The sequence below is a fragment of the Corvus kubaryi genome, unplaced genomic scaffold (genome assembly GCF_017639235.1).
Source record: "Corvus kubaryi isolate FWS band 111438036 unplaced genomic scaffold, C.kubaryi_AGA036_p1.0 split1-131, whole genome shotgun sequence".
Lineage (NCBI taxonomy): Eukaryota > Metazoa > Chordata > Aves > Passeriformes > Corvidae > Corvus > Corvus kubaryi.
This window is the reverse complement of record NW_024582073.1, coordinates 20,435,106-20,463,088: the sequence shown is the minus strand read 5'-3', so window position 1 is coordinate 20,463,088 and position 27,983 is coordinate 20,435,106. Positions and strand designations below refer to the sequence as shown.

The 27,983-nt window shown below is 39.0% G+C and overlaps 1 protein-coding gene across 2 annotated transcripts; it reads right to left on the bottom strand.

The window, feature by feature from the left end:
- Nucleotides 1-112: 112 nt before the first annotated feature.
- On the bottom strand, nt 113-27,983 carry MAN2B2 (mannosidase alpha class 2B member 2). Of its 2 annotated transcripts, none has more exons than XM_042053302.1 (19): nt 27,810-27,983; nt 25,312-25,458; nt 21,643-21,748; nt 19,447-19,619; nt 18,082-18,197; nt 16,898-17,075; nt 15,465-15,663; nt 12,818-13,008; nt 11,475-11,661; nt 10,450-10,583; nt 8,126-8,382; nt 6,009-6,200; nt 4,003-4,255; nt 3,787-3,897; nt 3,481-3,673; nt 2,669-2,821; nt 2,212-2,324; nt 1,240-1,357; nt 113-345 (listed from the first exon to the last, which is right to left on the bottom strand). In XM_042053302.1, exons 1-19 carry the CDS (start codon nt 27,945-27,947, stop codon nt 251-253), a joined length of 3,054 nt encoding a protein of 1,017 aa, XP_041909236.1. In that variant the 5' UTR covers nt 27,948-27,983; the 3' UTR covers nt 113-250. The 2 variants fall into 2 exon arrangements, with proteins under 2 accessions (XP_041909236.1, XP_041909237.1); XM_042053303.1 differs by having other exon boundaries at nt 11,484-11,661.

The window sequence follows — 27,983 nt, the reverse complement described above, 5'->3', positions numbered from 1 at the left end:
ATGTTCAGTATGGTCACTCTGCAACACAGGTCTTTTTCTGCACTGAAGAAGTTTCAAAAAAAAAAGTTGTAAGTAATTAACCAACAAAAATACCCACAACTCAGGCCAACAATTCAATTAAATTCAAAGTTTATTCCAAATGATTTTTTCTTTCATTAACACCAGTAGGATGTTTTTCAAGATCATTACTTGCATCTTGAAACAAAACTTCAAAGATACTACATGTTCACCTGAAATACATGATCAAACACTATTGAACCTGAAAGTATACAAAGAAAGTCCTTATTTCCTTTGGGTGAACAGTTACTATATAGTCTTCTGAGGCCTCTGTGCTGTTGAAGAATCCTGTAAAACACAAAAGCATTGGTAATTTATTAAAGCAGCTTTACTCAAATGGACACATTATTCTATCACATCAGTTTTAACTCATCCCTTCCCTAAAAGCTAGTGTTTGAGCAGATTCTCCTCCCTCAAACTCTTAAGCAGTATAGAGCCTAAGATGCACCCATTCATAATACTAAAATATACAATAATTTATCTTTGTTTCACACACTGGCTCACATAGAAAATGTGCAATGACTCCCCAGTCATGCACCGTTTCTTCATCATGAATAAAAAGCAAGCAAGTTTCAAGCTGCAGGTCAAGTAGGGCTCTAAACTCTCACCTAGTCCATTCCAAAACCTCTGCAAGCTTTTTACAAGGCACAATACGGATGTAACTGACAGTAAGGACATTGTCCAAGCAACTAACTGGAATGGGAAATAAAATTAGGTCACCCACACCATTTGATTTGAGTGTCAGCCCTAACTTGAATCATATCCACAGAGTCCTTTAAGCTGATTACAGCAGAGATTTTTAACTGCAGCTGTTTTTCTGCAGCACAAGCTTAGGCTTAGATAAACACAACTCATCAGCATTTGACAAAATCAATCTGTCTCACAAGTGTGAATTCATAAAGTAGCCACCTCTATCTGGACAAAGAAAACTCCAGAAAGATTCCACGCTTTTTAACACTTCTAGGCAAAACAAGCCATCAGAGAAATACAACAGTCTAGTATTTGCAGGGAAGCCTAGTTAAATGTTACTACCGGCAGGCTGTGACAGGTATCAGGTCTGTCATACAAAACCATAACACACTTCTAATCTTGCAAATTTTTAAAATATTTTTAACTAGACATCAAGCTTCAACAGTCAACAGCCAACAACAATATGGACACCAACCACATTATTCAACCTACTTTTGCCTGGATATTGTGCAGTCTTCCATTTCCACCGCTCCAAAGTGTTCACATCCCAGGTGCCTGTGAGGGATCGTTCTTCCACTGCTGTCACTGATCCCAATCCTTTTAGCAAAGACTGTGAGTAAAGAAAACACCAGGAATCAAATGAGAGTTTTTAGAGAATAGTGTCAACTCACCAGCCTACTACCCAGTAAGATCAGATAGAATTTTCAGCTCTAGCATTGGCCTGTTAAGTAGAGCAGAGAGACTTTAAAAATCTGCAAGGTCATGCAACACAAAGGCAAATACAGATTCATGAGGCTTCGAACTGAGAAGCTGAGGTGCAGAAAGCTTCCTCTGTGTTACAGTACAGAGTCTATTAAAAGGGCTGAAACTCACACTCCCCTTTTTACTGCAACAGAGAATCCTACACATTGTTCCCCATGTTTCTGTCACAACAATCAAAATAATAAACCCCTGCCATGGATTAGAAAGTAATCTGCTTCCATCTGAAAGATCAAATAAACATGAAACTGAAAAAAGCAAGTACATGATGGAAGTTTGAACAACTCCCAGAAAAAAACTATAGAAAAAAAAATGTTTTCCTTTAATCCTGTCCACGTTTCATTAATTATAGGTACAATTTGCAGTAACTAAAAAAAGAACAACAAAACAGAATCCTACTCTCTGCACTGGTTAAGGTACTGGAGGAAGTGTTATACTACCAAGAGCTCAACAGAACCAGTCCTACCCATATTTAAGCAGATCTTCATGCTGTGCCTATGGCAACTTCATCTACAGTTAACGGCCTCTGCGTTGCAAAGCTGAGTAAGAAAAAAAGGCTCACTTCCCTCTGAGGTTGAAGTTATACTAATACTTTTGTATCCATCTTCTGTGGACTTTCTAGCACACAGGATATGTCATTCCACCAGTTCTCTCTGGAATAAAAACACCTCAACTGCTATTCTGTCTCAAAGAGTTAAGAGTTACCTTCAGATCTACCATCACAGGCTGAGACAGCACAGGATCCTCTCCAACTTCATACAAGTGTCTAATTCTTAGCAGGACACGACTAAAATCTGCATCACCTTGCTTCTGTTTACCTTCAAAAGAAATCAAAATGCAAACATTTTCTTACTTTAAACATAAACCCAAACTTTAAACTTTTTTTTAAACTTTCAACTCTCATCATTTGAACTAAGTTCCTATTTTTTAAAGTTAGCAAGAGGACTAATATCAAGAAATACCCAGCTCCCACTGTTGACAGGAATATCACTAACAGGCATGACAAATTCACTTGAGCAGCGAAATAATACAGCACAATCAACTTTCTTGGTTAAGGAATTTAACACTTTGAATAAATAGAAGTAGTAGCCACAGAGGAGAGAAAAAAAGAAAACCAGCTTATTTAAGCGTAACATCCAGCCACCTTTTTGAAGGCACCTACCCATGCGGATGCTGCGGACCTGCTCTGCATGATTAGAGCTGTACTTCCACCCTGGAATGCTCAATGTCTGGAGATGAAGATTAGGTGGCACAGTTACAGGTGAATCATGGACTGAATTCTGCTGAAGCCGTCTGGGTAGCTTTGGTTTATCTCCTCCATGCAAAATAAAACAAAGCAAACATTAAACATCCATCACACACACAAGCCTGGCTAGGGTACTGTGGAAGGGTAAAGGGCTTTTTACTTATTCAGCCAAGGCAGAGGCAAAGTAGATGATATACTTTCTCCTCCAAGGCCTTCCAAGATACAAAGCAGAAAGCAGCATGATTTTAACTGCTAGAAAAGTGTATCAGAGCTTTCCATAAAACAAATTTCACTGCAGTTAGAAATTGCTATTTCACTACCAGGCTTCAGTCTTAGTTAATAAGGCAGACAAATATTTTTAGAAGAATGACTCAACAATGGTCATTAAGGACTCAGCATCCAGGAAGCTGATACATAGTGCACTAGCTATTTTGCACTAATTCCTGTGTGAACATTTTGTTCTCATTAGATGCTTTAAAATTTATTTTCCTATGAAAGTAGAGATAATTATATAACAAGAGAAACATTTCATACACTTGGACAATATCCATGTTTGAAATTAATGCAAAGCAATTAGCAGGCTCTAAATCTGCCTCCTAATTCACTGTATACTAACTATGCCACACAGGAGGCTTGAAGTCTGCATTTACAAACTCAACAGCATAAATCAAAGCGACATAAACAAGCCATTCAGTTACTAAAGATAGCATAGGAAATGGAATGATTACCTGATAATGCTCCAAACATTACTACTGGCCTATGCTCTAATGCCAGTCCACTTGTCCGATACAAAGTATTGGTGACAGCCTTGGTTCCTAAAATAAGCCAAATTACAGGGCGAACCACTGAAGAGTCATTCAAAGTGAGATTGTTATTCAGGTCCCACTGAAGGTTGTTCCATAGTCTCCTGTGTAGCATCACCTGTATGGGGAAGGTAAATGTCACAACAGTAATCAGCCATCAGGCTTTACTTGTATTACCAGCAGCTATGAAATTATGCTCACCTAAAAAAGAAGCAAAAATTTATACGTTACCTCAACTTGTCCATTCCCTTGACTTGATACACCATGAGCTCTTTCTGCAAGCAGCATCAGCCTTGTGGTATTATCTTCAATGTAGGCAGTCTGGACCATAGGGTAATAGTTCTGTCAACACACAGCAAACCATGCAGAGATAATATTAATCCAGGAAACAGTAATGGAGAACAAAGATAAGGCACAATTGACTTCTAATTACACCTCTGTGCCTACCCGAGCCACTGTGTTATTCACATACACCTTGAACGGTCTTTTCTGCATCTGATATCCATTGTTGTCAGTGTAGAGAAGTTGTCTGGTGTTCAAATTTGTGCTTGTTCTTAGAACAGCTTCACGATTTAATTCCAAAGGCCCAACACTGTATTCTTGCTCTATCCTGTGGCAAAGCAGCTTTCCATCGTAGCCTTCTGGTACTGAATACAGCCTGGTATACACTGCATATATATAATCCTGAGAAGTAACATTGCTATAAAAATGAAAGGACGGATACAGAGTTTATAAAGTGGAGCACTTGACTGGTTGTGACAAAACTTGCAAGGCATTCATGATGTCATCCTACACAGACAACTTTCTTGCCCATTTGCTATTTATTTCATGTACAATTGCTTTTAATTTCAATTTAACTTTCAAATACACAGATATTCAAACAGAGTAAGTGATATCCTGTAAGTTTCCCTCATGTTGCAAGTGTCAAGAGGATTCTTCATTTGACTACAAAGGTTCTGTTTTTCTCGAAATTAACAACAAATTTAAAATTTACTATGACTTCCTAAGCAGCATATTTACATTGTACAGAATACATGCATTTTTGCAATCTGGGTGACATCAAATTTGATGCAAAAGTTCCGCAGTACTTTCCAAAGGTCCTTTTCAACTACAACCCCTGTACATGCCACGTAAAGCAAAGACTTCAACCAGACAACCCGATTTAAAAGAGGGTGAAGGGGTTATACACTGATATAATTTTAACACAGAAAAGTAGCTAGTTCATCAGGGGTCAGAGCAGGATTCACTTCTGTAGGACTCATTTCTCCTTTCTCTAATTTGCTTGCAAGAAAAATATTCAGAGTTATGAAAATGTATCATTATGTCCAAGCTCCATTCATATAAGATATTAACTTCAATATTCATTAAGTTGTACAGAACCAGTTTCTCAACGGAAGTTGCATTAAAAAATGTACCACAGAACATCACCCTAAACAATCTCCACATCCTTCCTTCCCTCCCTCCCTCCCTCCTGCAGCAATATGTGCTTCAGAATGGGCCCATGTGAACCTCATGAAGTCCAACAAGACCAAGTGCAAGGTCCTGCACCTGTGTCAGGGCAATCCCAAGCACAAACACAGACTGGGCAGAGAAAGGCTGGAGACCAGCCCTGAAGAGAAGAAATTAGGGGTGTTGGTTAATAAGAAACTCAGCATGAGCAGGCAAGTGTGTGCTCACAGCCCAGAAACCCAAACATGTCCCGGGCTGCATCGAAAGCAGATCAGCCAGCAGGTCAAGGGGGGGGCACTCTGCCCCTCTGCTTCCCCTTCATGGGACCCCACCCACAGTGCTGCATCCAGCTCTGGGGTCTTCAACATGGCAAGCACAAGGACCTGTTGGAAGGAGTCCAGAGGAGGGTCACAAAGATGATCAGAATGCTGGAGCATCTCTCCTATGAAGACAGTTTAAGAGAATTGGGATTGTTCAGCCTGGAGAAGAGAAGGCTCTGGAAAGACCTTACAGCAACCTTCCAGCACCTGAAGGGGACCTACAAGAGAGCTGGAGAGGTACTTTTGACAAGGGCACATAGTGCTGGGACAAGGGGAAATGGCTTTAAACCAAAAAAGAGTAAGTTTAGATCTGATAGTAGGAAGAAATTCCTCTGAGGGTAGCGAGACACTGTTGCAAAGAAACTGTGGATGCTCCATCCCTGAAGATGCTAAAGGCCAGGTTACATCAGGCTTTGGTCTATTGGAAGGTGTCCCTGCTCATGGCAGGGTGGTTGGAACTACATCTTTACAGACCTTCTAACACAAACAATTCTATGATTCTATGATCACAGAACTATTATAAGATCTATGAACTTCCTCAGCAGTTCATTCAGCAGATGTATGATAGTTCATCCTAAACAGTACACAGAGCTCACTGTTTAGGAGTAACTGTACAGAAGTAACCACATACTTATCTAAAGAATTAAACATTCCAGTGAAGGGAAGCTGTAATGGTGGTGGTACCTGTAGAAATACTGCCGTATCTCTGTCATCAAGCTTCCAGACATAACTTCCAACCCCACTGCTTTTGATACTGGAACCGCTGAAGCATTTGGAGCAAATAAGTAGTTATCTGAAATGGGTCCTTTCACTGTGTCTCCATTTACATGGTACTCAAGGAACTCCTGGGTGAACTGGACAGTCTGGTTAGTCTCCCTGAGAATCCACAGAAGAGTAAATATTATATTACTTACAAACACAGTTTGTACGTGATAAATGCAAAGCTGAACTGCAACAGGAATGAGGCTGGAAATCTAAGGGAAAAAAATCTGTTTCTTCACAGTGGATTGATTTTGCAAGAGTGGGTAAATGAGAACAGCAAAGAATTAAAGTGCTTCCCATTAAGGTAATTGTCAGTGTGTAAATAAATGGATTTTCTATGTAATTTTCTATTTTTGTAGAAGAAAACCATCTTAAGATCAGGCATCATTTATATTACCTCGTTGTTTTGATGAGAGAGTTGCTACAGGATTAAAACTGCCCATTTTCACAAGAATGAGGTGCACTGCATTAATGAATAGTTAGGTTAATTTAACTTTGTAACTAGGTAAAATCAGCATGACACAAGTTTCCATGTTTAACACTGGTAACAATAAAATCAACAGGGTAGCAACATTTACAATTACTCAGTACCTACTGTATCTCCTCCTCTCTCCACTGAACCTTACAGTTTAGCTATTCATGACTTATTATCACAATTTTTAGAAAGTCATATGAAGGCAATTTAAGGTGCTGCTCTCAGCTACCTGCTCTGCATTTGGCAACTTGCTGTGAAAACAGGAAAAATCACTTCATCTAGCATATAAATTTATACTGCCAAACATTTTATCTCGTGTTAATATAGCTACCCACAATTTGTAATGACTGAGGAGAAAATATCCAAGTGTTTTCTACTAATATCCAAGTGTTTTCTACTACTCCTCTTATGAGGCACTTCCAGTTCTAAGTGTTGCAGTTGAACTTAGAAAGCTTCAAGTTGAAGATCCCAATTTTTTTTAACCTTTCCTCCCATTCTGACCTGTGATGCCGCATCTTTCCCATTATCCCACTGCAAACTTTCTGAAACTCAAGCATTTTGAGCTTGTCTGAAGGCTTGTGAAGCAAGTATCTCATTTCTCCTGCATGCTGAATTCTAGCTCTTGCTGCCTGCGAAAGCAGGATAGAGAAAACTGGAATCTTAATTTAGATTTCTTTCTTCTGCACTACATGTCTTTTAGAATCTGGAGACAGTTATGATCTGGAGCCACTTTGATAAAATACTTACTCCAGGGCTCTTAGTTAAAGTTCATCTATACTTTTAAAGCTGATTTTAAATATACTGGACAACAAGTTCTTGCTCTAGGAGGCAGAATTATGAACAAAACCTCACAGGTTAAAGAGATCTAGCTATCATCACACCAGTGTCAAAGGGGTCAAATTTTCCATCAGTATGTAACAGCTGACAATCTGAATCTTGAGCAGGCAAAAAACAGCACAACTGCACTGAAGCTGAAGAAATTGGGCCAAATTGCATCAGCTGAGAAAGACCATCTGAAAACTCCAAATCTCACCTAAATCTTGATAATTCTTTCATTTTATCTGCCTGATTAAATGGAAATTCCTTAGTTAAAAGTTTCCTTTCAAATAGTTTTGTAGTTTTCTACCGCACAAAGAGTGATATGGGACTTGCAAAACACTATTCAGTAAAAGTAAGCTCTTGCTTTATCACTTAAGGCTCATTGTACAGCCATAGCGTACGTGCTTAGTTAGTAATTTTTAATAAAAATGCACATTCATAACCCTCTTTCATTCTAAAGTACACTAAAACTCTGCTGATATACTAGTTATTACTGTGAAATATCATCTGAGACCAACTGCAGAGTTAAATAGGGCAACATCACAGAACTAATACAGAATCACACCTATGCTAGTGTAAAAAGGAGGGCATGTGAAGTAGTGATAAAACAGAATTATAAAGACTGTAAAGAACATTTTGTTAGTTGAGTCTTGGAATTAGGACACACAATACAGTCCTTGGACTTATTTTTACGAAGTGTTTTACAGAATCTGAAACATTATTGAAAACAAGCAGGCAATCTCACCTCTCTGTAATGCTGTGCATCAGGTTTGTGTTTTGGTCAAACACGATCTGGTAGCAGTTGTTAACCACAGGAAACAACTGTCGACCTTGCTGATCTGCACGAGTTAAGTCTCTCCGCTCATACTTGATTGATCTCCCAATAAATGCAGACTGTTTACCATTCAGGGGTTTAATACTGTATTTGCTGTAGCTCAGACCACTTATTGCAACTAGAATATACAGATCATAGGTAGACTGGGATTCCACCGAGCTTTGAACCTGTACATTAGCATACACAAAAATGCTTCATTACAGAAAATTAATTAGCAAGGCAATTACCTTCATGTGTTGTAAGCCCTAAATTATAAAAATTAGCTTCTACTTTAATAATAAGTTTCTAAACGTGCCGTTCTTATAATTCTAAATTATAATGTAGATCCATGCTGCTTTTAATTGGGAGCCTGGTGAACTTGGATTAAGCTGAGCCTTTCTAGTGAAGGAAAGAAAGTCACTAAGCAAATTAAAAGGGTTATTTTAATGTGAACATGGAATCATAGATTTAAGATCGCACTGCAAAATATGTATATGAACAGAAATAATCATAAATTAAATTGATCAGTCAAATGACAGAAAAGAGACTGAAACACAAGAGACATGACTAGTGCAAAGTAAAAGAAAAGTCATGACGAGAGGAGGAAGCACCAACATGCACCCTCACCTTAGGGAAGGCACATGGAAAGGAGGTAGAAGCATCTAACATACTTTTCAACAGTAACACCAGGTTACGTAATACTGAAATACCTTAAAGAACAGTTTTTAATCATCTTTCCATTACATGTATCCTGCCCATTAATGTTACATACTTTAGTACTACTTTTGATTTGGAGAAAGAAAATGGGACTAGATAAACTCTGAATAGATCCTATGGACAAAGAGGCTAGCTATGACTAACAAGCAATGCAAGCAAGCTGTTTGCACCTTCAACACTGTGGGCTGACATATATCCAGTTACACCACAGACAACCTAACAACAGTGGCATCAGCTGGATCTACTCCCATTCTCTCCCTTCACTATACAACTCGTACACATGATGCAGAAGGCAGCAGAGCACTCGCCAAAGCTTCAATTCCTCTCAGCCACATATTCACATCAATGTTCTGAGCTAAAGTTTTCTTTCCTCTCAAAAGGAAGGAGTGTGTAATATGAATGCACTTTTGAACTGCACATACTGGAATTAAAAAGACCCCAAACCACCCTGTCATAACTGCTAAAGAGATTTTACTTAGCCTCAAGTGACTATCCACATGCATATAAGGTAACTTCCAGCTCTAGACAAATAACTCTAGAGAGTACAGATCAACTTGGTACAGACAGTTTTGCCTAAGAGAAGGGCAACTTGCCTTTAGGGCGTCCTAAGTCCTGAATAAATGCCTTGAATACATGTCAATCTCACCTTTGTATCTTATGAGACTGAAGTAATTCAGGCAGAATGACTTCTGGGATGTAAGTGACCGACAGGCAGAATGACCATATGCAAACCCAAAGAGCCTGATGGTTTCAGATAAAAGCAGTATTGTCTTACGCCATCACATGTACATATACAGGAACAAGGGATAGCTGCTGTACATCACTACCTGACTACAATGTGCCTTCATGCATGGTCACAGTCATAAGCCACAGGTCACAGAAACTCTGTCCAGCTGGCAGAATTTGCTGAGCTATCTGGCATCTCAGGGACAGAGGGAAGCATCTGGAATTGCCTCAGGCCTCTTCAGGCCTTATGTGCAGGAAGCATTCCTGGAGGTTTATCAAGCCACTGATGATGTTGCATTCTGTACAGCAGATGCTCCTGAGAAAGGCTAGTGCTAGCTTTCACTTGAGGCCACTTTCTTCCCTCCCAGGGAACAGCTGGCTGTGTCTTGGAGCTTGGCAATGACAGAATGAGCTGTCAAATGGCAGCTGACTGACACCAGTTTCTAAGATCTACATTTCTTGATTCTCTTCTTCTCCCTCCCCAAGGCAATCTGTCAATTGTACAAACAGGGCTGTCAATTGTAAGGCAGGGCTTCAACATAAAAGGATTTATTTGAAACAGTGTTTTTTAGAGAAAGAAAAATAAGGTAAGAAGCACCAGGTCACATACAGCAGACATGAAAAGGACAAACCAAACACACTACAAGAGCAGCAGGACCTTTTGGACAGTAAAAAAAGTCTCTCTGTTGAGAAACAGGCAAGTAAAAACAACCCTTGAAGGACAAGCAGGAAAATCCCATTTTGACAGGAGGTAGGATCCAGTCAATGAAAACTGACAAGTGAGAGGAAAGTAACAGAAAGAAATGAAGTACCTGTGCTGGTACAGAACGTCCCAGTTCATCATATACACTCACTGCCTCACTGCTGACAGAAACCGTGACAAAGGTAGTGACGTTCCATGCCAGTGGGTTATAGACAACAACATACTGGTCAACATCTGTAGCCCCTTTGTGCATGCAAACAGACAAAACTACCAGTCACTACATTATGTATTTTTAAAATGTGATATTAAAAACTATTTGAGAAATCTGTCTAGGTACAACCATCTTAAAAAAATTTAACATAAAACCCTGCAGTAAAACTTTATAATTGAAAAAAGGAAAACATTTTATAGTCTTTCATAAAAACCTCTTCTGCTTTATTCTTCTCTTCTCTGCCCAATCAAAAAAGACCATGTATTCAGAATATGGCACCTGAGTTGAATGTAAATGCATTCAGTGAAAATAAGCTGCTTACCACAACTCACTGTCAAGCAGTATTAACTTTATCAGAGTTACACAGAAGATCAAATGAGAAGCCTAATTTAAAAACAGCCCTGTAAAAATCCAAATCGGTCTGTTGCACAGCCCACGGCACTGCTTACATCTGACAGTTTAAAAAGTTTCCAAAGTAAAGATAAAAGGGAGTGTACAGTCTTTAGAACAGACTTCTTAAAAATCCTTTTACATTTTTTACACAAGCTGGCAGTACATTATAGCAAGAACATTTCTTGACTCTGATTGTGCTCCTTATCATGTAATGCTCTGTTGCAGAGTAACATTAGTTTAGTGACTACTCTGATCAGCACCTCTTCCTCCCCTCTGTTTTTACATTTGAGGTCAGAATCTGGGAGCCAGGTCTAATACATGCACTGAGGTAGGGTTCTGCCTAACATCACCTGAGAAATCCTGGTTTCTGATGCTTGAGATCTGAGAGCTCAGGTCTCATAAAGCAAACAGGATTTTTTAGCCATGGTTCACAGAACTTAGATGTATGTAGTATGTTGACTGTTTTAGAGGAAAACATGATAGCTTTCATAAGGTAAGTTTGAAAATTGGAAAAGCTATGTAAAAAGTACCTGGTTTACCTGAATCTTTTGTGTAAACAGAAGAATAGACCTCTCCATTTTTCTTTGCATTGTTGATATCAAGGATTATGGAAGCCATTAACTTCTTTACGTTGAACATTCCATACATCAAGTTACTCATGTACATGTCCTTCACCTTGGGAGACTCCGTGCCTGTTATACCATCGTGGTGCTGCACCTTATATTTAAAAGTAATTGGAAAGGTGCAACAGATGACAGCTTCAGGTTTGCATTTGTATTAACATAATAGTCAACTGAAGTTCAGACACTAAACTCAAAACAATAAGGGATTACAGCTATATTCAGATTCACATTTTGCCTACTCCAAATTCCTATATGAGATGGTCAAAGACAAGATGCATACAGATTTCCCTCAATATGCATTCCACTTTTAACATACTGAAGTTACATCTTTAGAGGAAAAAACCAAACAAGTTACCAAAACCAAGAATGAAGCAAAAATACTGTAACAAGCCAGGTTTTTCATTTCCTACTAAGATCTGGTCATTACCTTAGCAGACAAAATAATTATTGCCAGCAAAAGCACTGAGGACTGTAAATGGTTAATGATAATCACTTCACTGCTGAACTTTCACGAAACAAATCTGTCCTTCCTCTTCTAACTTGCAGAAGTAGAGATTACCAGTAGTTTTCAATTAGTTCAGTTTTTGTTTGGTTTTTATTTAAGAACAATTTTGTAAATAATAAAACTAACATTAAGAAAAGGAATTTCATATCCAAAATTTGAAACCGTATACTACAACTTCCTGAAGGGTAGTTGTAGTCAGGTGGGGGCTGACCTCTTTCACCAGGTGGCAACTGACAGAACGAGAGGGCACAGTCTCAAGCTGCGTCAAGGGAAATATAGGTTGGATATTAGGAAAAAGTTTTTTACAGAAAGGGTGATAAAGTGCTGGAATGGACTGCGTGGGGAGGTGGTGGAATCACCATCCCTGGATGTGTTTAAAAAAAGACTGGATATAGCACTCGATGCCGTGATCTAGTTGAGGTGCTAGGGCATGGGCTGGACTCGGTGATCTTGAAGGTCTCTTCCAACCCAGACATTCTGTGAATTCTGTGAATACTCTTTCACTGGTTGAAAAAAACATTTGCCAGTAATCATATCTTGAATGCATGGTTAAGGGGCTAAAGTCATGTTTCAAGACAGTTTTTTGAAAAATTGCTTTATTTTTACTTACGACTTGCAAAAGGGGGAAAGTTATTTCCACAAACATAAAAGCAACTTTGAGACACTCCAGCTGCAATGCTTATGCAAACTTTACATTAGGAAAATAAACACTTTCATTCAAATTAGAAAATAAATCAATCTTTACCTCTGAAACTGCCCATCTAAGACTCTGAAGTTGCTTTAGAGCCTTACATTTGCAAATAGAACCTTCTGGGTGTTTCCGGACATACTGTGTGAAAAAGGATTCTCCAGCATAAAGCAGTGAACTTGCTCTTCTTGCGATTCCTTTTAATGTGCTCCGAGAAGTGTAAAACCCAGTCCATGCTTGGAATGGCTCTGTTTAGAGTTGAACAGATCCAATACACATCAAAATACCACTTCATCTATCACTTGTTACTTATTACACTACTACTGTTCAGCTTCCTTCGTGAATCCTCCTGGGAGTTTACAAAGCAGCCATTAAGTAGAAAGGTCATAAGGCCTACAAAGAAACCCAGCCAGGAACATGCACTTTGGAAAGCTATCACCTCTCCTACAGGCCTAGTAACATGCAAGTTTGATACAAAGCCAGTACCAACCAAGTTAACCTGGTTTATGGAAATTTCCTCCTTGTGGATCTGCACAAAAGAATTTTCAAAGTTTCACTGAAGCATATATTACTATTAGTTGTTGATAAATAGATTATAATCCTTGGTAACTGCTTGATACACACACTCTACATTTCAACCTCTTAATCAAAGGGATTTAGCTTAAATTTAATTTCCTCAAAATGGAGTAGAAATAGTGATGATGACTCCAAACTACTGCAGCACTCCAAACTACATCAAAAGATGCCCTCAAGTGGTTACTGGAAAGTACTTCAACATTCCATTTATGTTAATGTTTCAGTATCCCACAGAGTGAACTAGGGAAACAAATACTTGTTTTTAAAACCTCCAAATCACTCCTTAAGTGTGTTTGTTTGGGGGCAACTTCTTTTAAAATACACTTGTGATAAATAGGTTTTCCAGAAAGAAGTTGCAGAAAGTGTTTTCTAATGAGCATGCATGCAACTGTAATAATCTGCTATCAGCCCAAGATCAAAGGTAACAATTAGAAAATAGGATCTTTTGCTCAAAAACCATCAGGATAAATTATTTTTGGCCTGAAAGGTGCTAGAACTTTCAACAGAATTAATTTCATTTTAGTTTTCAACGTTACAAGCAGAAGAACTACATGTACGTATCAGCACAGTACAATGAACGCAGAGTAGAAGGAAATACGTATCTGGGACTTAAAACTTGAGTTTCTGTATGTCATAAGTGACACCGAGCCCAATAAGTGACTCATAAAAAAGGGCATAGCAAGAATAAGAGAGGATTAATCATCAAGAAGCAAAACAGTATGTGGGAGAAAGTGCACTCAAAACTATACTGCAATTGCAAGGCACAGAAAGTCATTTGGGGAAAAAACTACATCTATGTGTGGGCACCTACCTGGAACATTGAAGGTGCTGCTATTATGCAAGCTAATAGCAATTGACTCCTGCAGGTAAATTATGCCAAAAGATAAAGGAAAGAGCCCAGATGTAAAAGGATATTAGCAGTTAGAACTGGCAATGCTTTTATCAGCAAGTTGTTAGGTATGACATGATCCCTACAGGGAGGTGAGGAGTCAGTCCATGCAATGATTCACAGGAAACAATGGTTATTTTTATTCATTGAAAAGTTAACAGACACATTACAGAACAGTCTGAAATATACATATACAGCCAAAAAATGTGATTAAGCAGTGGTAGCTACAATTACACAGAAAGGTGTTTTAATGAAACCAATGATATTTTAATAATAAACCAGGCAAGAAAATAAATTAACGAGTTTAGAAATGGAGAAGTTGGTTGTGTCTTCTCTCTGCATACTTTGATATGAGGTCTAAACCAGTAAATTTATTGGGGAAAAGAATTAAAGGGATGTTGGGTATGGCATGGATTTTTTCATATTTTTCTCATACTTTTCAGCTCCGCTTGAAAAGTTAAGTTAGTGCAGCACATAAGATGCAAGCAACAAGGAGCTGCAAAAAACTTCTGTAACACTGTATTATGAAATTTCAGAAATACTGATGGTATTTTTACTTTTTGAGACTGCAGTTATAAGAGAATTCTTTTCTCCCCCGGAGCTTCAAACTGTTTTCTTTAATGAAAAACTGCTTTCTTTCTTCTACAGTAGACTTTAGAGTTTCATCTACACTAGTATTTTGCTTGGATCAGGTCATCCTTACCTAGTATGCTTTGCTTTTATATAAAAGATTAGGTTTGGAGTTCAGAAACTGGTTTCCTGATGGATGCAACAAGCATTAATAGGCATTTGAGCCTATATGACCAGATTATATATTTCCTGCAATCGCTTAGAGTGTGGACATCAAATCCTCAACATCGACTGTTTCACTTCGGGAACCCCCATCCCACTGTACTAACACAGAAGTACCCCAAGAGCTTTCAGATTGCCTTGGTCCCTTGGTTACCTGTAGCTTCTTCAGACATTCACACATCACTCCACGCCACATTTTCCACCTCTGGTATAAGCTATGCATAATTCAGTTCTTTCAAACAGTAAAAATGGGACATTGTTCTATTTGGCCACACAGCCATCTTTTTTACACAACTAAGTTGGGATCAACTTGTCTGTTGATGATGCCCCATAGAATGAACAAATCTTATAAGAAGGCATTTTTCTTCTTTATTTCTCATCTTCTCTTATTAAAATTTTACATACGTACATCTGAGGCAGACATTAGGCAGCTGTGAATTTAATTACCTGTTGAATATGGAAGAAAGTCTTGAGAGTCCCGAGTTTCCCATGTAAGATTCCTGCTGTAAACCGCTTGGAAGTAATCACTGACAGTGGCGTACTGGACAGTCACTCCAAACTCACCAGAATGCTTGTTAATATAATCCACCAGCAGGTCCATGTTAGAGTACTGAACAGATGCATTAAAGAACTGTTTGTCACAGCCCTGAAATTCCGAACACAGAACAGCCAAATGACTTTGGGTCACATAATTAAGGAGGATAATTTTTAACACTAGTCTGTATTCCAGGGTATTTATTTTGATTTTGACTGCCCATATAACTGACATTAGTTACAAAACTGTCAAGACTGGGTAGGGTTACTTGCACAGATCTGTAATCACAAAAAATGATGAAAATGCATAGAGTTTTAGAACCATATATTCTCTCTACTTCTTTACATAGCATTATCACAGGCACAGAAACCCAAAAGTTAGAGACTGAAATTTTCTTACATTACTGAAAAACTGTGGTTTTGGATCTAGGTATTAGGGATTTATTTGTACTATTCAAAACTTCTCCCCATTCCAGCATAATTTTCACTACAGCACAACTACGGAGTGTTATATTCTACTTCTCACTGTCTACAAAAATAATAAACACAATATAAGCAACAGTGTCATAAACACAGGAGAAAAACAAATCAGTGACTCAAAGCTGCATCAGTCAGAAAAAGCTTTTCTTTGCAACAACAGATCTTGTGGTGAAACAGGCTGCAAAGAACACACATAATCCTTTAACATTGTAATTATGAGACCTACAGCATCCATAAAAATTAAAAACCAGACAGTATGTTCAGTTTAGGCAAAGTTACTCTTTCCTTAGGAATTGAAATTGGCAAGAGCACATCAGTGCTATATGTATATGTAAGATGTAATTAACACAGCATGTTGCCGAAAAAAGTGTTTAGATGACCAAGATGGGATATGCTTGCTTATGGTTCTAACTAAAATACAAAGACTGTATAAGAAAATGATTAAACATCTGTTAGAAAAGACCATGGCTACCTAATATGTCATACACTTTCCTATAATGCTGTAATTTTTGTTAACACAGAGTTCTGTTGGCTAGGCAGTTATAAAAGGAGATCATTTAAATAGACAAAGCAAGGGGAGAAAAAAGGAAGCAATACTGCAATATATAGTTTCACAAGAGGTTATCTTTACAGTTTTGTTACATTTATTTCTATATTGAGTAGGGTAGAAGAAGGATAGACAACTGACCAGCTGTACAAGGAAACTTTAAATATCATTACTTGTCAGTCATTTGGACCATAATTATTAGAAAAACACTATGTCAGATGGTTTGTACCAGCATTTCTGCAGTACCTATGGCAGCAAGTACCATCGCCCTCCAGTCTGTAAGTGCCTCTTCTAAATCAATCACTCATCAGACACTTACCCATGGCCACAACACATCCCCTGTCCGGAACCAGGCTGCCCTCTCCTTAATGTTTGCCACCATGGTTTGTGCATACAGGTGGAGGTTAGCATCTGTAACAGGAAGACTCATGTTCGGATAAACACCATCTTTTGGTGGATCTGGGAAAGTTGCAAGTCCATTCCAAAAAAATCCTGACCTAAGCAGAAGCAGAAAGCAGTAAGTTGTAAACAGGATTTACTCAACTGGGAAAAACACATCAAAAGGTGCTGGTATAAAATGTACATACCCAGGGAATAAGAGGCAAAAAAATTCAGTTTATATTCATTGCTAGTATTTAGATTTAAGTATTTATTTGGGGGTAGAGGTAGGGGGAAGAGTCCCCAATTTTCTTTCAACACCATGCAACTTTTCAAGTCCCTGCTGCTTGCTGGCATAGAACAAAGGAATCACAGGACAAACCAGCAAGCTTTGTAACAATGAGGATGTTCCCCCAAGTAGGCTTCATTTTCAAAGAGTATTTTACTGGATAAGCTGGTAAGAAAAATAAAGTTTTCAAAAGTTCTCAGATTTCTTCACAAAATAAATGGAAAATTTTAGTTGCTTTAGTTCATACATGGAAAATACACACAATCTCAGCCCAAGATAATGCTGAAAATCTCCCATAGAAAATCAATTAGCAATAGCCAAGTCCCTGCTGAGCTTCCTGGAGCTTTAAAATCTTTGCTTCTAGAGAAAAAAGACCCCAGTCCTGCTTTGGACATTTTCTCTTTACAGTAATTAATTTTTTTCACATTTTTATTATTTTTTTTTTAATAAGGACTGACATTGGAAGTCAGTCACTGTATTTTAAGTAGATGAAAGCCATACATATATTTCAAGCCTCCCGGTGTAAGAAAACATTATTTTTCAAGTCTGTCAATATTTAGAGGTATTTTTAATGCCTGTCAGTAGTAAGTGGCACTTTTGAGAATTCCATTGTTAGGTACTGAGCAAACTTAATTTATTATGGTGGAAAGCTGGGGATGCTTAATAATCCTTACTCAGATCTGCAGAGTCTAGACATCTCCTTGACCTACCACGGGTCAGGAGAAAGCAGTAGGATACTGTTGAAAGAAAACAGTCAAAAGAAAAATGCTTAAACCCCAATAATATAAACTCTCAGAAGTGAGCAACATTTCTGCATATTTGGGAAGTCTTCGGACCTGTTTGAAAAAGGTAATTGCGATGGAGTACAGTAGCTGTACTGATCCATAACATGGGTGAAGATCTCCTGTCTTTCTGATAAGGAAGGAGAGCCCTGCCATACAAACTGAAGCTTCTGGAAAACAAAAAAGGTAAGAAACCATTACCCTTGACAACATGCACAGAAATACATCATTAACAACTTAAGACTTCAGAGTTCTCATTTTCCCTTCCACCACTTTTAATACTTCTAAGTGCTTTTTCTGAAGACCAGCCAATGGTACCCCAGGTAAGGTCACACACTATAAATAGGAGGCCACATCAGGGCCTCTTTCCATTAGAGCTGATGGAGAAGGAGAGAAGGCAGCACACTGCCAGCATACTAAAATCCAGAGATAAGCCTGGCTTATCACAGCCATTACACCTCACTTGTTTCAATGCAAGTTGAACACCAATAGGCTAGAAAAGATCCAGATGTAGGCTGATTGCACTTTAGTTGGTGGGAATCAATGTTTAACCAACTGAAGTAGACTTTTACTGTTTTGGAAGCCTTCAGACTGTTAAGGGCCAGAAAAAAGAAAAGATAGCTGGGCGAAGATTGTCAAAAGCTCATAAAAGATTTTAATAGAAAGGAACTACTGCAATTCATTACAAACACAAGGTGGTAGGTCCTGGCTTCACTAAATTCAACATGAATTCTGTTTTCTTCAGAGACAGTTGAGCTTTAGCCAAGATTCATAAAAACTGCCTAGTGCCCAGAATACAGTAGTGAAAGCCCCTTATTTTCACATAATGCAGTGAGTAAAACTGATGACAGATCAGGATCCAACACTGTGATATGAAAAGCATTTACTGTGGATGGGACACTGTGCAAGAGAAGGCAGAACATGAAAGAAAACCTGAATTCAGCAAAACCATGACTAGCTGCCACTTTAACTGACCTAGTATTATTAATTTTACAGGCACAAATAAATGTTCCAAGCCTGACAACACTGTGCCCAAACATACACATTACACTTAAAACAGCTCACATAAAACCCAACAGATCCAAGATTTTCTCAAGGAAAGCAGAAACTCCTTCTAGATGTCTCTGGTTCAAACACTCATAATTCAATGTCCATTTAGACTTGCCCATATGCCCACATTTTGTGTCTTCTTCTGGCTAGACTACATTTTATCACTGACCAGAGGTCATGAAGACATTAACTGACCATGTAACACAGATTTAATGTTTCACCATTACCACATGCAATCAGCAAGTCACTTTTAGATAAGAAATACCTCCATTTTATTGCACAAATAAGAGAGATTCTTATCTTAATGTCATGGTTCAGATTGCTGTAAGTACAGGCCAGCCATGGTTTCATTCCTAAGAGTATTTTTACCTTGTTTTTCTGCATGTCAGCCTTCAGATCATAGTCAATGCGAGAAATAAGATGAGCGTTGAAACCAGCCAGAGCAAAAAGAGTTGGTGTTGTAGCTGAAGCTCCAAAAGGATCAACATGCCAAGAAAACTGAGGCCTGAACCCAAAAGTTTCATACAAAAATCCATGACCTTCTGCAAAGCAAAATTTATTTAGGTTAAAACACTTCTAACTAATTTCTAATTTCAGTCTCGTATTAATGACAAAGGGACAGGGAAGCAAGCCATCCACTAAACAAAACTAGCATGAATATGATTATCAGTCATATGAAAAGAGCCAAAAATTGATAGAGATCTTGATACAAGATGTTATTTACAACTAATGTTACTAATTTAGTTACTAATGTTACTAATACAGAAATGAGTTTTGAAAAAAGAAACCCCCAAACTAGAAAGCCCAGACAATAGAATTAACCCAAAAAAAAATTTTAAATCAAAGTGAAACCAGGAAAGCAGTAGATTTTATTTGGAACTCAGGTATATCACACTTGGATACTCATGATTTAAAAAAAAGGAAAAAAGGAAAAAAAATTGCAGATCATTATTTCATAGTTACAGAATTATGGTCAGAACTATTTGAAAATACGATCATATCTTCCCTGGTTTGGAATAACTCCATTTCAAATTTTAAAATCACATTTGAATAAGTGAGGCTGCTTTTCACTTCATCTTTTGCATGCTTAATATCTTTCCTAGCTAAAATATTCACAGTGTGTTAAGTATTCTGATGGAGGCATATTTGAAGCAGAGTTTTCTAGCTCCTCCAAAACACTGGAAGTCTGGTCAGACAAGAGAAGACACGAAATGTAGATCCCAAATGTCTGCACTGGCTTTGTCTTCTCAACTTGAACTCCACACAATCGAAAGATACTTTTTGTTCTTTGTACCTACTCACACTGAGCAGAGTGCTTTCAGGAAAAACAAACAAGAATTTTAAAATACATTAATACTTTTGTTCCTGATGAATAAATTACCAAACTTGAAATTTCCTTTTTTTTAATAAATATTATTTTTGCACAGAATGAAATGTTAAATTAGAAATAATGTATTTTTCAGCTAACTCCAATGAACAGAAAAGCTGTGTTAGTGTTTAACAAAAGGACTCTTCAATCACTATTAGTATCTTATTTGGAGAAGTCCTCGGTTCAGTGTTCTAAGCCCATAAAGCAACCCTTAAACCTTTGAAGCAATCAGGTGAGAGCAAAAAACAGTTCCTCTCCTCCTCTTGGCCAAAGCGCACTGAGGTATGGAAGCAGCTGCTAATCCTGTGCTCCTGATAAACACTGACAAGCAAGGAACAAGGCCAGTAGTGCTGTGCAGTCAGATTCAGAAAATAATAGAAGTGTTTCTGTCCCTTTACTCTCCCATGTAGAGAGCTGCCTGGGGCATAGCCCTGGAGCAGGCAGAGTTCCTCCCATGGAGCTGGTGCTAACACATCCCCTCCCTGCTACTCCCTCATGGCGTATCCCAGACATCTCTAGCACAGTGGTGGCACCAGTTACCCTGTTTCTGTTTGCATTAACCAGACAAACTTACGTACTAAAAGACTCTTTAAACCATCAGATGGACAGGTGTAACATACAAATAGCCAAATGCAGAAGCTAGGAGATCAAAATGGCATCTCTCGGAAATACACACCTATTTCTAACAGAAGATGATGATAATGATTACAAATGGGGGTTTCTTCATCAAGAAGTCTTTCAACCAATCTTAGGTGACCTCACTGACATTCCACGGCCCCCATTCTGCAGAAGACCTTGCCTAAACAACACAACTTCCCCATACTCTGAATTGCTACCAGGTATTTCCTTGAGGAGTGTTTCATACCCTCAATTTCACCATAACTATCTTCCCAGAAACTTAAGCTCTCAAAAACACACATACGAAAGACCTCTGCTCCAAACAAGTTCATACCTGACAAACCAGCTTTTGGTAACCCTGGTGCTTGCTGCAGAACTGTCATATCAAAAGTAATGGTTTTTTTTAAGCAAAGATTTTTATATGAATAACACACCAGCGAGCAAAAAATAAGAAATGCTTAAATCAGTTCTTAAGAAGTCAGAAAATAGTAGCAATTTTGGAGTGGAAAAATGAAAACCAAACAAAACCTCCAAGGACATAACAATGAAAAATAGAAGTTAAATGCAAATACGCATACCTGTCAACTGTAAAATTTGATCATCAATTAGTGTCACAGCTTCATCATGCATCACTTGCCCTCCAATGACAAATTCCAGTCGTCCCTCCTGAAGCAACTGATGGACCTACAATATTGAAATTAAGGCACAGAACAGAAGCACCATTTCAGTCTTATCCAAAAAGGCTGCAAATTCATTTGATACCACAGCACATTACCTAGGCACAACATTTGTCAAGAAGGCATCCAGGACAAAAAGTGGGATAAAAGGCTGTCTGTACCGAGTGCTATCTAAAGGAGAGTGGGGGGGGAAAAAGCGTTCCAATGTGCAGCACAGTGCCTTGATTTATCTAGCTTACACAGAAAGCAGGTAACAGGAACAAAGGATGCACTGCCAGGTAGACACTGACCTTTTGGTGTTTCTCAGTAGTGCTGTTACTGTGCCTTTCTATACCGCCTGAACACCAGACACTGCACTGGCAGTAGCTTGTAATCCTGCCTCAAGGCAGCTAGAGCTAGGGATTAAAACAGAAGATACTAATGCTTCTCCCAAAATCTTTCTCCTGCTGCATCCAGCTTGGCTTAGCAAAGGCACTTGGTGGCTGGATGAGGGAGCAATATGCAACTCCTTGCAAGCAGCAATGGAGCCCCAGGCAAGCACTAATATTCAAGCTCCGAGGGTTTCCTTTAGTTGGAAACCTCGATCTGTGGGATCCAGGAGAGAGATAGAGTGTGTCCTCACTCTGTTTGTGGATACAAACATCTCTCCTTTACTCTGTACACATTTATCTTGCCTTTGGGGCACAGACGAGTTGCTCAACTTGTGACTGACAGAATGCTTTATTAAGAAATAGTTATTCCACAGGTTTGCCTGCCTGAATAACCCACTGCTAACCTTAATTTCTCATCTTTTTCCTAGTTTAAAAACTTGTCACCTGCTCAACTTTTGGTGGTGGCTTTTTGCGGGGCGGGGCTGGGTTTTTTTTTTTGGTGGGGGTGGTTCAATCTCAGCTCCTAAAAACAACAGGTATGTTGACAAGTACAGCCTTCAGCAAATGCTGGATGGAGGGGGGAGTGGTGTTTGGAGGGAGGAAGCAATAGTCTATGCCCCTTTCTAAAAGTGTCAGGAGTCTGCTGGTTTTATTTTAGCTACTTCACTAGAAATTCACAGATATCTCAAACTTCCAGTAAGTAAAGTTTATGCAAATATGTATTTTAATCCTCAATTTTTTTTTTTTTTTTTTTTTACATCTGTCATGTAGGATGCCATTTTTAGAGCTATTATGTTTATTTTCCCAGGAACCTTCAGTGTCTACTCAGATAGGATGCCAGATTGTCAATTTTGATTATAATCATTTCCCTCCTTCATAATGTTGTGAAAACGCTTCAGGGCTCAGCATTCCTAAATTAGTTCCAGCCGACTGTGGTGACTGATTAGCATGCTGGGAGACCAGATAACTGATATCTGGTGGCAGCACAGGACTGGCCCTGACCTACATGAAAAGAATCTGTGATTATTATTCCTCATTTGGATGGATGTCCAAAATTTACGTCTGATCCAAACTTGGGGCCACAGAAATGTTTTTTTAATGTAAGTTTTGTGGAACCACTAAGAGGCTGGAAACACAAGAAAAATAATTCAAGTAATTTAAATAATATCCAAACTCCCTCCTCCCAAAAAAAGAAAAGAAAACAGTATCTGTAAGGACAAGCACTTTTTCTGATCAGAAGGGGGCAAAAGGAAGGAGGAATGGTAGAAACAGATGCAGTGGTACTATAAGCAGCAGGCTGCTATGGTGTTAGAACATATCTGTGATCCTTGGGACCATACTACCATCAACTCACGCCTACAAACCAGACAGAAATGGCTACACATCTTTTTTTCCCCCTAGTTAAAGCATCCAGATATCAACCCAGGGTAAGGAGGTAGGAATGGTTCACACAAGAAAATTCTGTGTAAATAACATGTACCAAGAACTACAAGGTTCCTATCTGGCTGAATACTGCGGCAGTACATTTCACTCTTACATATTCTCTTGTCTGAATTGAGAAACCAGCTTCTGTACCCAGGCCATACCTTTTACTAGTTTTTAATGCTATAGTTCCAATCCAAAGCAGACACTTCAAAACAAACTAGAATTAAATCCTGCATTCCAAGTAAACCACTAAATGATGAAAAAAAAAAAGGGAAAATTAAAACCAGAGTGCCTGTGCTACAGAAAATCATTAATGCTAGAGTTCAAGTGGAAAAAGCAGGGCAGTAACTAGAGTGACCTAATTTCAGGGACCAATATTTGCAACTTGCTGATGTTAAAAACATATAATTTATCTGCAAATTAGAGATTCAATGCTAGACACACAGGTTTAAGAGGAATTTAGTTTTAACCATTTTAATTTTGAGAGAAGAAACTATAAACTAACTAGAGAACTGGCTATAAAATGTGTAAAAGTAAGAATTACAAATAATTAGGCTAGGAGACTAAAGCCCAAATCATAGGTACTAATTTTTGCACTACCGAGGTCAAATGTGACACACATTACTCTTCTGGATTCCACATAAGAGATATTAAAAACATGGGCCTTGACTTTAAATATAAAGCATAGCACAGCAGCAGAACATACTTGAAATAAGATCAACTCACCTTTGAAAGTTGGAGGACTTTCCTGTCCTTCTACAAAGCAGTTCCTATGCTATTTTCTTCCCCACTTACAGTACAGTTTTCTAATTTAACAAATCTATAAGAAAATTGTCCTACAACAGGCAAGTATGGGCAGAGTGCCCCCACAAAAAAACTGCCTAAACCCAGCAAAATGTCTCATGCAAAGATCAGCTGTGCACAGGCTGTTATTTGAATACTGAACGTAACAGAAGATCCAGAATTCAGTGAAGGGCTATGTTAAAAAAACCAAAAACCAGACAAGAGGTGTTGTTTTTACATGATGCTTCAAACATCTATAAGTTTAAACAAACTGAAATATAAAAAACTGCAAATAATATGCTACTGCTGTTTGGACCCTGGTAACAAAACAGACCACAAAGTTCTGAGTAAGTACCCATGGGAAGCTGCACCTGTACACCCTTTGGTTCTGGAACCCAAAACAAACATCTACACTGCAATACATAACCAGCTGCTAGGCTACCAGTCCAGTCTTTGACTCAGTGTGTTTGTTTCATGTCAGAGGAAAGAAGAATTGACAAATAAAACTTCAGGATAACTTTACTAGAAAAAAATCACTGCCACTGAATGTACAGTCACCACTTTGCTGTACTGCCCTTGTTTACAAATGGCAGGTTTTTGAGCAGCACTTAACTGGAAAGAACAAAAAGTTCCTTCTTGTGAGCAGTGTTAGGTGCCAGATGTTTTAACAGATATTGGTGGGGCCTGTTTCAGATTTGCCCATATCTTAAAGTAGTGTGCCCTCAGATAAGTAAGTCGCCAATGAAACAAGAACTCTAAAGTGTAAAAAATCTTCAGTGCAAAGGTTACCACCTCCTACTGCTCTAATCTATGGCTGGGGTTTAACCTCTTGCAACTGCCTTTAGAGTTAAGTCCTTTAAGTACTAGATTCAGAGACAGCTTATACGAGACATGGGTAAAAAGCAAACGGTGGAGTACTTTGCCCCTATTTGTCCCCTGAAAAGAGTGTGACATCTTTGTTAGCAGGAAGCATGGCTTTAGTGCAATTTACCTGCTGCTTCTGCGCATCTGTGGCTACCATATCCCACCAGAGTCGAAAGAATTCCTGCTCGACGGCAATAAATTTGCGCTGTTTTCCTTTCATTAGCTCTTCTATAACAGTTGTGTAGACATTTGCTGCGTAAGCATGCATACTTTCCTGAAAGAAAAAAAAAGTAAATAACCTCTGTTTCGCTTATATTAAAAGGGCTGTTTTGAACACTCATTGGGCTTGAAAAGAGAGATACCAAAACTTCGCATTTGTTGCACACTTCCTTTGTTCCCTCAGAAAGACCGAGTTCTGACTACATACAGCCTTTGGCCCTTCTGCTTCAGAAAACATCCTCCTGACCGGGGACCTAACTAGATCAAGGTGTAGCTTCTCCCAACATCAGTACCAACACAGGCTTTCTTTCTGACACACTGGGGACAGCTTACCAAGTCCTCATTGCTCACCTTAAATCACTGATGCCATGAATGATAAGACTTCGCACCAACATAGTTAAAAACCCCAGATGCACAGTTTATTCTCCCATTCCAGCTCTTCTATTGATGGCCTGAATTACCAGAATTGCTTCTTCAGAGTGGGGATGACTCTGCTGTGCATTACCAGTAAAATACAGTGATACGTATACTGTAAATTATACTATTATGAAAAATAACTCCATTTGCTTGATGTTTTTAGGATAGAGTAAAGCCAAGCTGGTAAAAGAATCTCAGAATGAATTCAACTGTTGACACAGAAAGATCAGTGAAAGTGTGAGATTTTGTGCATCTATCCTATCTTGCTCCTAGAAACACCTCTATTCCAGAATGAAGCCTATGGACTTTTTTTCATACCAATGCAAATATGACAGCTGTACCCATCAAATAACCTACCACAGTGTTACATCCTATGCTAGGGTATCAAATTAACAACACCATGTTACTTTTGAAGTTGTGTACACAAAGAGATACTTTTTGTACACTTACCTTGACCAGAACAACTTCCGTTGACCAGATCCAGTCTTCCACCTTTTACTTAATTTTAAAGCGATAGACAATGTCTAAAGACAACAGCCAACATCCTAGGATTTCCTGGGGTGTCTGTCTTTCCTTGTAACAAAGTTATCTGCGTGTTATAGGGGTTATTTTACACTAACCATAACACTTATCTACTTAAACTACTGGTACTTAAGAACACACACCACAAAATGTACATCTTAAAGTGGTTGACACATAGATCTCTTCCCATTGAAAAACTAATGGACATGATATGTAAAACATGAATCCATAGTTTCAATTTAGGTAAATTTCCTACATGAAAATCACCATCTGAAATATGGAGATGAGATAATCCAAATCAGAAATTAACTTTTCCTAACCCCTTGCTTTCCACAACAGAAATCCAGCTATCTTTGTAAAAATGCTCATGCCATTAGAAAAAGGAAAACATTTGAGTGTAGCAGGAATGGTTTAAAATACTGTTGGGTTTATCTAAATAATTTCTTCCCCAATTATTTTTCCATTGGTTCATAAGGTGTTTTAAAAACCAAGATTATTAGATACTTAATACAATGTGAAATTTTAACTAAGGATTTTAAGTTTTAGTTTTGTGTTCTCTTATGCAATTTCTGAATATGAGTTTGAAGTATTAAAGGAAAAATTAATTAATCTTTTCTAAAAAGGGGAGACAAAAATACATGCACAGCAGAGATACCTAGGTGAGCCATTAGCTCTTTTTCATCATTAAGGCCTAATGCCATTTCACTCTAGTTAGTGAAGTATCTACAGCATCTTTCACACATAAATGAAAAAAATTCATACTAATGAAGAAGAATTCAGGATTTAGGATTTTAACTAACAAATGTAAGAGGTACTGATGCCCCACCTGATTTATTTGGCACTGCATCTCATGTATTTAGCAAAAATAAGTTCGCTACTATACTTCAGAGGCACGAGGCTCCAACCCCACCCCAGCCATCGAGGACCTGGGATCCTGCTCTCCTCTCTTAAGAAATGACAGAAGGTTCTCCTGGGATTTTGGCTTCGTAACAAGATAAAGACCATGAAAATCTGCCACATAATCAAAACGCCATCAAACAGAATTAAGATTTTCCTTAAAAAAAAAAAAAAAAAAAAATCCATCAGGACCATCCTGCAGAACCTAGGCACGCACCAACCCACAGTTCAAGGGCACAGCTCCTAGGCTAACCATGCCTCCTCCAAACAAGGATCCCGAAACACCAGAGGATGGAGGACACACACCAGGGCAGACTCGGCAGCACCGGCCAAGGATTTACGCATTTCTCCGCAGGGAGTTCGGCCGGGAGCCGGCAGCGCCCCGGGAGCCGCCACAGCCCCGGGAGCCGGCAGCGCCCCGGGAGCCGGCACAGCCCCGGGAGCCGGCACAGCCCCGGGAGCCGGCACAGCCCGGCCCCGTTACGCGGCTCCGGGCAGCCCTGCAAGCCCGCGGGCGGCTCAGCCCCGGCCGCAGCGAACCCACCCCACCCGTGCGGCGCCCCGGCCGACCTGCACCGTGTACACCCAGCCGACGTCCATGTGGCTGTGGGCGACCACGAAGGCCCGCAGCTCGCCGCGGCCGCCGGCCCGCGGGAGGAGGGCGAGGAGCAGGAGCAGCGGCAGGAGCAGCGTGCGCGGGGGAGCCATGGCGGCTGTGGCGCTCCCGCCGCACTTCCGCGTCCC

Excerpts from the sequence above, each read along its gene's own strand:
- MAN2B2 (XM_042053302.1), bottom strand. The coding sequence starts at position 27,947 with ATGGCTCCCCCGCGCACGCTGCTCCTGCCGCTGCTCCTGCTCCTCGCC. Across the intron at positions 8,383-10,449 it reads GACGTTCTGTACCAGCACAG|GTTCAAAGCTCGGTGGAATC; the intron begins GTACTTCATTTC and ends GCTAATGTACAG. Across the intron at positions 2,822-3,480 it reads AATGTTTGGAGCATTATCAG|GAGATAAACCAAAGCTACCC; the intron begins GTAATCATTCCA and ends TTTTGCATGGAG.